A 10,304-nucleotide genomic window follows, 5' to 3' on the forward strand; every position below is an offset into this window, starting at 1 on the left:
ACGGGTATAGGACTCTAACATGACAGCCCCGCTACAGACACGGGTGCAGGACTCTAACATGACAGCCCCGCTACAGACACGGGTGCAGGACTCTAACATGACAGCCCCGCTACAGACACGGGTGCAGGACTCTAACACAGATCCACTCTCTGAGAGACAGGCCTGGAAATTACTATTATGTTTAACAAGAAGCCAAATAATATTGAACTAAATAAATGCGAGCAGTAATATACTATCTAATTCTTGCAAAGCTACTTGCTCTCATAAAAAAGAATATGACATTTAAAGAAGCAGTAAGGGCCTTCATCTCGACAAATCAGGGCAAAAGGGCGTATCTGCGTTGCAAAAAGCAAAACATTTTCCAAATAGAAAGAGATGACAATGTGTACTAAATATAAACATATACACATAAATAAGTAAAATTACTATCTAGTTAATACATAATATATAGTGCCCTGCCCACTTCACTCAGGCCCCTCTGCAGGAACAGGATGTGGGTATTTAAGTATGTGGGGTTGGGGATCAAACTCAGGGCTTCATATATGCTTGGAAAACAGTCTATTGGGGCTGGAGATATGGTTCAGTGGTTAAGAGCACTGACTGCTCTTCCAGAGGTCCTGAGTTCAATTCCCAGCAACCACACAGTAATTCACAACCACATGTAATGAGATCTGGTGCCCTCTTCTGGCCTGCAGGCATACAGACAGAACACTGTATACATAATAAATAAATAAATAAAACTTAAAAAAAAAAGGAAAACAGTCTATTGCTGAGCAACATCCCAAGACAAGACCTCTTACCTTAAACAAGTAGTTAGGAATTGGAGCCCTTAGGAAAGGGTTAAGGAGGTAAGCCACTGGTAACACATTGGACCAGGCCTGGGTTTGATGCCTAGTACTGGGAAGACCCCAAAGAGTCCTGACCCCTGTCCAAACCCCCCTGGATTCCACTCAGGAAAGCAAGACCCAAGGGAATAACAGGCCCCCGCCATCACAAATGTGAGCCACGTCTCCCAGCCACAAACGCAGCTCTTCCCTACTGGCCCGCAGCATGCCAAAACAAGATTTTATGCTAAGTTTAGGAAACGAGATTCTGGAGCTTCCTACCCAAAGCAAAGCGAGCATTTCTGTACTCAACACGTACTCACCTGCGGCACAACATCCTGCAGAAAAGTCACGACGCTTTCCATGTAGGACTGCTCCCTGGCAGGGATAGAGGGAGACAACTGTCAGCCAGCTTACGACAGAGGAGAACAGAAGGAAGAACTGCAGGCCAGCGCTCAGCCTCTGAGGATTCTTCTTCCTATACTCTGTTCGTGAGTCTGCATGCGCCACTCTCTGCTGAAGTTTCTATTCCTAAATAAAGGGAACTCTAAGGGCTGACGGCAGCAGTCCAAAGGTAGGGTGGGATGATAATGCTACCGAGAGGGAACTGTTGCTGGCGACTCAATTTCCTGACCATCTCTTTAAATAGGTTATGAACCTTGTCACTTACCTTTGTGAGCCAAAGTGAATGCATTTTCCTACAAAGGCAGGCATTAGAACAAGTGCTCAGTGCTGAGGAGATGGCTCGGTAGGTTGTACTTGGGCCTCTTCAATCCCCAAAACACATATTTAAAGAAAAAAAAAAGCTGGGCAGGTGGTGCATGTATATGATCCCAGACTAGGGAGGAAGACACAGAAGGCTCCCTGGAGCTCACTTTATCAGTCACCTAGCCTACTTGGCGAGCTCTGGCAGAGTGCAACCCTGTCACAAAAAAAGGAGGGCAGTATGAAAGGATGGGTGTGATGACACACACTGTAACCCTAGCACTTGGAACACTGAAGCAAGACAGTCACGAGTTCCGAGCTAGCCTGGCCTATGTAACGGGACCTTGCATCAAATAACTACAAGCCAGCAGCAGTGGCGCATGCCTTTAATCCCAACACTCGGGAGACAGGCAGGCGGATCTCTGTGAGTTCGAGGCCAGCCTGGTCTACAGAGTGAGTTCCAGGACAGCCAGGACTACACAGAGAAACCCTGTCTCAAAAAACAAAATCAATAACAACAACAACAACAAAAAAAATAGCAAGCATAAAATACGTTATAAAAGTGAGGAAAGGGGTTAGGGAAAGAGCTCAGCGGTGGAGCTCTTCCTTAGCATGTATGAAGTCTCAGGTTCAATTTCGAACACCACAAATATTAAGGACATTAGCCAATGACATTTTGTTTTCATTTTATCAGCTCTAGGGATGGAAACAAGGCACTACCCGGCTAGGAAAATGGCCTACCACTGAATGATAGCCCCAGTCCGGAAGACAGTTGAAATAGTCGCGGTATGAAGGTCAGTAAGTGGATAAAAATAATTTCTCCAAAATACTAAAAATGTCTGAAAGATGTGAGCAATTGCAGGAAAGAAAATGAGGCTACTAACTGCAGTGGCTCACACCTACAATCCCAGCACTAAGGAAGGAGCAACGTGAGTTTGAGGCCAGTCTCAGCTACACAGTGAGATCAGGTTTCAAAGAACTCATCTGAAAAAACCACTAATGCTGGGCATGTAGCTTAGCGGGCAGAGTGTCTGGCTGGCATGCACCAGGTTCTAGGTCCCATCCCCAACACTGTGCAAAGTAGGCATGACGGTGCACACCTGTTACACGCATGTCAGCACTCGGAGGTGGAAGCAGGGGTCAGAAGTTCAGGAAGGCTAGGAAGGGATATGATGCCACCTCAAAAGAAAAGAGTAAGTTTTCCTAACCCTTCAAAACCAAACAAAATACCTTAGAGACCTACGAAAGCAGGCCAAGAAAAAAGAAAACAATCACTGCGCCAACTATGCCAGGCTCATTTTCATCACCGTCTGACTCTTCTTTGGCCACAGGCAGCTTCGATTCCTAGGACACAGCACACTGCACGGACTCGGATCCTCTGGTCTGCTCGATTTCTCCCATTATCCCTGCCTTCCTACATTTCCAGCATCAATGTGGGCACCTTCCTCAGGTCACCTTTACACATAGACTCGCTTCTGTCCTCTGACCAGGCTTAGAGGACATCTGTGTCTGTTTCCCCAATAGATTATAAGCGCCCTTAAAGGAAAAACCACAACTCTCATGGTCACTTTCTACATCCAGAGCCTGTTACCAGTACAAGGACAAAGTTGGTACCCAAGTATCATCTGTCAAAAGAACACAGAATGCTGTGCCCAAGATCATTTTTCCTAACCCTAAAATCATCTAGGTAACAAAAATCATTACTGTGGTTTGAAGGCCATACGGTGGGGTAGCAGGGAATACTAAGTGAGAACAAATGAGAACACAGAAGCTGAAGACCCAGTAACTGGGCTCCAGCCGGCTCCCCGCTCTGGCTATTCCCTATGACGAGCTTTGCCTTGGCTTTGTTTTCCTCACCTATAAAGGAAGATTAAAATAGCAACCTAACTCAGAGCTAATAACATGTTTAAGTTCGTGGCGCAACAAATATCACAAATTCAGCTCTAGAGAAGAAAGAAGGGGAAAGGCAGTATTATGATATCACTGCATACACACACCTTCTTTAGTCTAAGAAGACTGTCTTTTGTAATACACTAAACCACCCAAAGGAAACGATCTAATCCATTATTCCCTGTAAGCATCTTCTTAGCCATCATCTTGCTACATAGCCCAGACTTGTCTGGAACACCATCTAGTCCAAGCTGCTCTCAAATTCACTGTACCCCTGCCTCAGCCTCGCAGGTCCTAGGATTGCAAGCCTGAATCACTGTCCCACGCTTGCTAAGAGAATTTTAAAACACATAAGACATGGCCCGCATCTGCAGTCCCAGCACTAGGAATGCAGAGGAAAGGTGGCTACTGTGAGTGTGCACTACGCAGTGAAACGGTTAAAAAACAAAAGCCAGAGGAGCACAATGGCACATCCTCTTAATCCCAGCATCTGGGAGGCAGAGGCGGGCAGATCTCTGCCAGCCTGGTCTGCAGAGTGAGGTCCAGGACTGTCAGAGCAACACAGTGAGACCCTGTCTTGAAAAACACACAACAAAACAAACAAAATTCAGGTGTCATCACACCTGCCTGTAATCCTAGACAACTGAGGATGGATTGCTCCTCGTCCAAGGACAACTAGCCTCAGAGTTAGTGCCCAGCCAGCCAGGACTACATAGAAGAATACTTTCTTTAAAAACTAAAACAAGGAGCCGGGCGGTGGTGGCGCATGCCTTTAATCCCAGCACTCGGGAGGCAGAGGCAGGCGGATCTTTGAGTTCGAGGCCAGCCTGGTCTACAAGAGCTAGTTCCAGGACAGGCTCTAGAAACTACAGGGAAACCCTGTCTCGAAAAAATAAATAAATAAATAAATAAATAAAACAAGGGCAGGACACGGCGGTGCACACCATTAACTCCAGCAATCCAGAAGGAGAGGTAAGAGGCCAGCATGATTTATACAGCATGATCCAGGCCAGTCAGCGTTTCATAGAAAGAAACAGTCAAGCCGGGCGGTGGTGGCGCATGCCTTTAATCCCAGCACTCGGGAGGCAGAGGCAGGCGGATCTCTGTGAGTTCGAGACCAGCCTGGTCTACAAGAGCTAGTTCCAGGACAGGCTCCAAAGCCACAGAGAAACTCTGTCTCGAAAAAACCAAAAAATAAAAATAAAAAATAAATAAAAGAAACAGTCAAAAAAAATTGGGGACTGACAGCACAGGCTTAGAATCTCAGCTCTGAGAGAATTGGGAGTTCAAAGACAGTTCCACTATATAGCAAGTGTAAGACAAACATGAACCTGTCTCAAAAGCCCAAAAGAGAAAAAGCAGTTTTCCTATTCCTTCTGCTTACTCTAGTCTCTTTGCCAAAAAGGTACTCTTGAGTCTAAGAGTCCAAATTCTAGCCTTTAAAAATAAACTCTTCCAAAATGTTACCTCCTTCCAAAATTGTTTTAATTCCATTCTAATTCATGTATACCATGTATATAGAGATGCACACCTGTGTCTGTGTGTCTGGGGAAGGGCATGTGCACATGGAAGTCAGAGAATAACTTAGAGGAGTCCTTCTATCACACGGGTCACAGGGATCAAACTCGGATCCTCAGGATTGGTGGTGGCAAGCCCTCTTACCCACTGAGCCATCCAGACAACCCCCAAAATGTTTCCTTCTCATGAACCTGCCACTACTAAAATATCCCCTCTAAATACTCAAATGATGTTTTGCTGGATTCTTTTCCTTTGTAGTAATTACAATAATTTCAACTATATATTTCTTTTGTAGGGAGCAGGGTTCAAGATAGGGTTTCTCTGTAGCTTTGGAGCTTGTCCTGGAACTCACTCTGTAGACCAGGCCAGTCTCGAACTCACAGAGATCCACCTGCCACTGCCTCCCTAGTACTGGGATTAAAGGGTGCACCACCACTGCCTGACTTTAACTCTATTATCTCTTTAAACCATAGCTGCCCTATCAAAGAATAACTAAAATACAGAAATACCCTTTTTCTAACATTTATACTGAGACCTACGAGAGATACATTTTATATCACAATTTAATTATCATATATATATATATATAGCTTTGAATAAATATACCTCTGCAAATATCAAAAACCAACTTTCTTTTGTTTTATATGTACACATAAACATTTGCATGTGCTTGTGTATGTCTGTGGTGATGGAGATGGAGCCCAGAATTTAAGAATGCTGGAACACTCAACAATGTCTTCTATCCCCAATTCCTATTTTGTTCTTTTTCAAATACTGATCATGACCCTCTCAACTAATTTAATAACTTGTGGAACGTGGAGTTTAAGAACATTGATTTTTATTTTATTTTTTTTAGATTTTACCTTTTTGGTGATACTGGGAATCACACTCGGTGCCTCCCCCAAGCTGGGCAAGTGCTCTGTCCCTAAGGTCACCCCAAGCACTCACACTGCTCCCCAGGTTTAGCACGGTCACAGTTATGTACTACACTATATAAATGTGTTGAATATGTCAAGTCAGCTATACCCTCCAACCGTTCTTTTAATTGGCCTTGAAAATGACATTCACTTCACCGGCACAACCAAAAACTAAAAACTGTTTATAAAAGCAAGCACTACCCAAACAGATATTCTGAGTGGAAGCTGTTTTTTAGAATGTTTTCTTGGGTGTGGTGGCACACGCCTTTGCACTCTGGAAGGCAAAGGTGAGCAGCAGATCTCTGCGAGTTCAAGGCCATCCATGACAGCCAGAGCCAAGCAGGGAAACCCGGACGTTCTTTCCTGAGAGGTGCTTACGTGACGGCCTGAGGGCGAACCACAACTCCAGCAGTGCAACGGCTGGGCCTTCGAGGAGAGTCCGTCGCCATCACGCCGCTCACACGACCTGTTTCCGAAAGAAAAGAGAAAATACTTCCTCAGTATTGAGGGGGAGTTGTATGGTTATCCACTGAAGATCCCTTTTCCAAACTGTGACAAACTATGAATTCTCCCAGAAACTCACTATTTTAACTCTAGCTGGCCAAGAACTCCCAGAAATCTGCACGCCAGAGTACTGGGATTAAAGGTGTGCCACCACACCCAAGAAGATTCTTTTCTTTTTCTAAACTAGGGTAAAGTCTGTAAAGGAAGTTGGCCTTGAACTGCCCGGAAAGTCAAAACAGTTTACTCTTGCTGGAAATTTCTTCTACAAGCACCAAACTAGAAAGATAAGAGAATAAGAACTAAATGGGGCTGGGCAGTGGTGGTGCACGCCTTTAATCCCAGCACAAGGGAGGCAGAGACAAGCAGACCAGCCTGGTCTACAGAGCAAGTTCCAGGACAGGCTCCAAGCTACAGAGAAACCTGTCTCTCAAAAAAAAAAAAAAAAGGAAAATAAATAAATAAATGGGAATTCTAACACAGAATCGCTTACAAAATCAAATACAGAACCTAGTGTGGCAGAACAAACCAATATGGCCAACACCCAGGAGGCCCAAGCAAGTTAATTGCCATGAGTTTTCAGGCAATGCAAGCCCAAGGTACCTAGTATGAGTCTGTCTTAAAGAAAAAAAAACTGACTGGGGGTAGTGATCCATACCCATCATCCCAGAGGTGAAGGCAGGCAGGAAGATCAGTAGTTCAAAGTCAGGTATACAATACACAGCCACTGACATAAAGGATAGATGGCCCATGAAAGACAAAGACCAAATGGAAGTGACATGGTATCACTCTACCTTCAAATAAGTCTGGTGAGGACTAATGTGTAAAACTGTGGAGCCACATTTAATTAGTATTTTTTAACCTCCAAGTATTTTAACAGAATCACCAGCATGTAAACAAACCCGTCATATAGACCCATATGATGTAGGGAGTCTCTTTCCCACAGTCTAAGCAAGCCCTGGTCCTTGACTATCTAATGAGCTTCCCAATCACTGAGGTGGCTTTAAGAGCAAAGAGTCTACCTGATTAAGGTCTAATGGTCTCTTAAAGGTTCACGGAAGCTCACAGCCTGGAGGTAAGCTGGAAATACCTAAAAACATCACTTTGAAGTAGGCTGTACTCTACCACTTCCGAAGAAAACTCACAAACTGCTGATCCCCATACTCCTATACAACCCAAACACCTTTGTCCCAAATAGTCCAGGTATCCCTTTCTCAGGCAGTACCCCTCACCAGATCCCCTCAGCACTCTGATTGCCATTCCACCCTTTTCCATCCAAACCAGTCTTCCCACCCTTTTCCTTTAAGGGCCTTGTCACCTGAGGACAGCTTCTTGCAAGCCCCTCAGGCTCCACTCTCCCCCAAAGCCAAGGGAACAACACTCCCCACTTCACCTCCAGCCCAGCCACCACTGCCCCCGGCCGCCCTCTGGCCTCTTGCCCGGCTCTTCTCCAGTTTCAATAGCTTTTCCCCACATCCCGTCAACTGGGACTGGCCCAGCCCTGTCCCCTCATGCTGCCTGTCCCTTTTCCTCTCCAAGCCTCCCCCACACCAAGGACCAGCCAGCCTTCTCACCGGCCGCTCCGCCGGTAAACGCTGTTCCACAGCTCCAGGCTCACTGTTTGGAGTCTCCCTCGTGATTGACGGCTACCACTTCCTACCACGCCTCGGCGGAACCACAGCTCCAGCCAATCCCAGGAGCAAACTGGCCCCGGCGCGGCACCGCCCTTGGAGGTCAACCTCGCCAACCAGCAAGTAGGAAAGAGGCGGACCCGCCTCCGGAATCCATCCAATCGGCTGGGGCTGGAGGGAAAACACAACAGTATGGAAGTTCGGGTGAAGCGGGCGGGTCAGGTTCGGTTGTGAATGCAGGCGGTAAGGGAGAAAAGGCAGGCGTGTCTGCGGGCCTGGAAAAGGTGCCTAGATGGCTTTTCTGTTTTAAGAAAACGCAACGTGCTGCAGATACCTGCCCACCTCAGCCAGGAGCCTCCGGCGCGAAGCCCGAGGCTAGGGATACTGGTGTGTTTACATGGAATTCTCGCGACAGCTGATTCGAAGCAAAAAGCACGTGGACGTGGCAGCTGCCAATCCTTTTCATCTGGCCACTCAGACTGCCCTAGCCCGCCCTCCGCCCCGCCTGCGACAATGTGTTTACCTTCCGGGAGTCTAGGCTGGTGGTTCTCTGGTCAGCCCCGCTGCCGAGCACGAGTCTGAATAAGGTTGGAATAAGGGGCCTGTAAGAAATTTTGTTGGGGTCCTTAAGGGTTACTGTCATAGAAATGGAGTTAGTGAACATCTGGAAATGGAGAGATCCCAGACTTTGGAGGGATCCTGTTGAGCAATACAGAGGATCTATGGAGACTCTAAGGAGGATGTCTGGGGCTTTGCAGGGTGGGCATTGGGAAGAAGATCTTAAGGGTTCCTGGAGTCTCAACAAGTCATGGGCCGAGAACTCACTTGAGAAACCCCCACTCACACTCGTATCTGTGCTTTATCTTTCCCCTGACCACGTATTAACCCATTGCCTAAACCATGCTTAAAGCCTCTTTTTAAGGGATTGGGGTAATACATGCCTGGAATCCCAGTACTTGGGAAGCAAAGACCAACTTGGTCTACATAGCAAGTTCCAAGCCAGTCCAGTGCCATCACCAGAGACCTCCTGTCAAATGACTGTCATTCCCCCCCTCCCCCCAAATATGGGACTTCTTTTCTCGGTGGGCTCTTCATAACATAGAAACAAAAGAAGTGGGGAATGAACGAGAATGAATGGAAATGCTGTTTGTCTGCCTCCAACTTGCAGCTTTGACGTGGACCCAGGGGAAGCATACAGTTCGTAACTTAAATGCCTTAGTTGACCACAGTGGTAGCAGGAAATGTTTTTTTTTTTTTTTCCTGTTGGGATTCTCAGACTAAGCAAGTAGTCTCTGGATGGGACTCTAGGGTGTCCTGAGATAGGCAAGGAATAGGCGGTTGCTGTAGCCATGTGATGAACTGGTTCAGTTCATCTTACCCTTCATCATCAAAGACCTCCTCTCAGGGCCTGCAAGATGATTGGAAAGCTAAAGGCCGCTGCTGCCAAGCCTGACCCCCTGAGTTCAATCCCCAGGACTCAACATGGAAGATGAGAACAAGCTGTCCTCTGACCCCCCACACCCACAAACACAATGGTGGTTTAAGATGAATTTTAAAGATCTCCTCTTTGTCATACTTACAGGGAAAAGGCAAGGGAATCAGACGGCCATCCTTTGCTACATAGGGAATTCGAGGCAGCATCTTCTACACAAGACCTTAATAGATACATATGTGTGTGTATATATGAGATAGGTAAGCATGTGCTCCCAGCAGACATGAAGGGACATGAACCTAGATGGTGCCAAGGTCCCCAATGGCCACTTTGAAAAGGATGTTTTCCAAATGAAGGCTATATCACATTTAGTTGTTCCCAGGTCTGCCCTGTTAATTCTTAATGTGAAAATGTGTATGTATAAACAGGCAGGGGGGAGTGTATGCAAAGTTCTACAAGTGGAGGGTTGGAGGAGGGGAATAGCCAGAGCTGGGAGCAGAGTTACAGGGTAGACAGCTAGTGGCGTAGATGCTAGGGTTTGAACCCTGGGTGTTGGGGAGGAGGATGAATAGCCAGAGCTGGGAGCAGTTAGAGTTACGGGGTGGGCGGATAGTAGTAGAGAAGCTAGGGTTAAACCCTGGGGGCTGGGGAGAGGTGAATAGCAGCAGCTGGGAGCAAAATTACAGGGTTAGCGCTCCTTGTGGAGACGCTATGGGTTGAACCTTTGGTCGTGCAGGTTGGAGGCCAGACTGGACCACATGAGACTCAACCTCATTAAACAAACATCAGAGATTAGCCTTGATGGCTCACAACTGTAATGACCGTGCTCAGGAGGCAGAGGCATGACTGGATTTGAGGCCACATTAGGCTACATAATGAATTTAAA

The 10,304-nt window shown here is 46.6% G+C and overlaps 1 protein-coding gene across 7 annotated transcripts in view; it reads right to left on the minus strand.

Annotated features, from left to right (window-relative positions):
* Bcas3 (BCAS3 microtubule associated cell migration factor) overlaps nucleotides 1-8,293 on the minus strand; it is a 485,118-nt gene extending 476,825 nt beyond the window's left edge. Inside the window, exons 1-3 of one of the 7 annotated variants that reach the window (XM_042055034.1) lie at nucleotides 7,930-8,288; nucleotides 6,233-6,320; nucleotides 1,148-1,202 (exon numbers count right to left, since the gene is read on the minus strand). In XM_042055034.1, the coding sequence (XP_041910968.1) occupies nucleotides 1,148-1,202; nucleotides 6,233-6,303 (126 nt within the window). In that variant the 5' untranslated portion in view covers nucleotides 6,304-6,320; nucleotides 7,930-8,288. Of the gene's footprint in view, nucleotides 1-1,147; nucleotides 1,203-6,232; nucleotides 6,321-7,929 lie in introns of all 7 variants that reach the window. The other 6 variants (XM_042055036.1, XM_042055035.1, XM_042055038.1 and 3 more) reach the window with 6 other exon arrangements.
* Nucleotides 8,294-10,304: the final 2,011 nt, after the last annotated feature.

The sequence above is a fragment of the Arvicola amphibius genome, chromosome 4, assembly GCF_903992535.2.
Source record: "Arvicola amphibius chromosome 4, mArvAmp1.2, whole genome shotgun sequence".
Taxonomy (NCBI): domain Eukaryota; kingdom Metazoa; phylum Chordata; class Mammalia; order Rodentia; family Cricetidae; genus Arvicola; species Arvicola amphibius.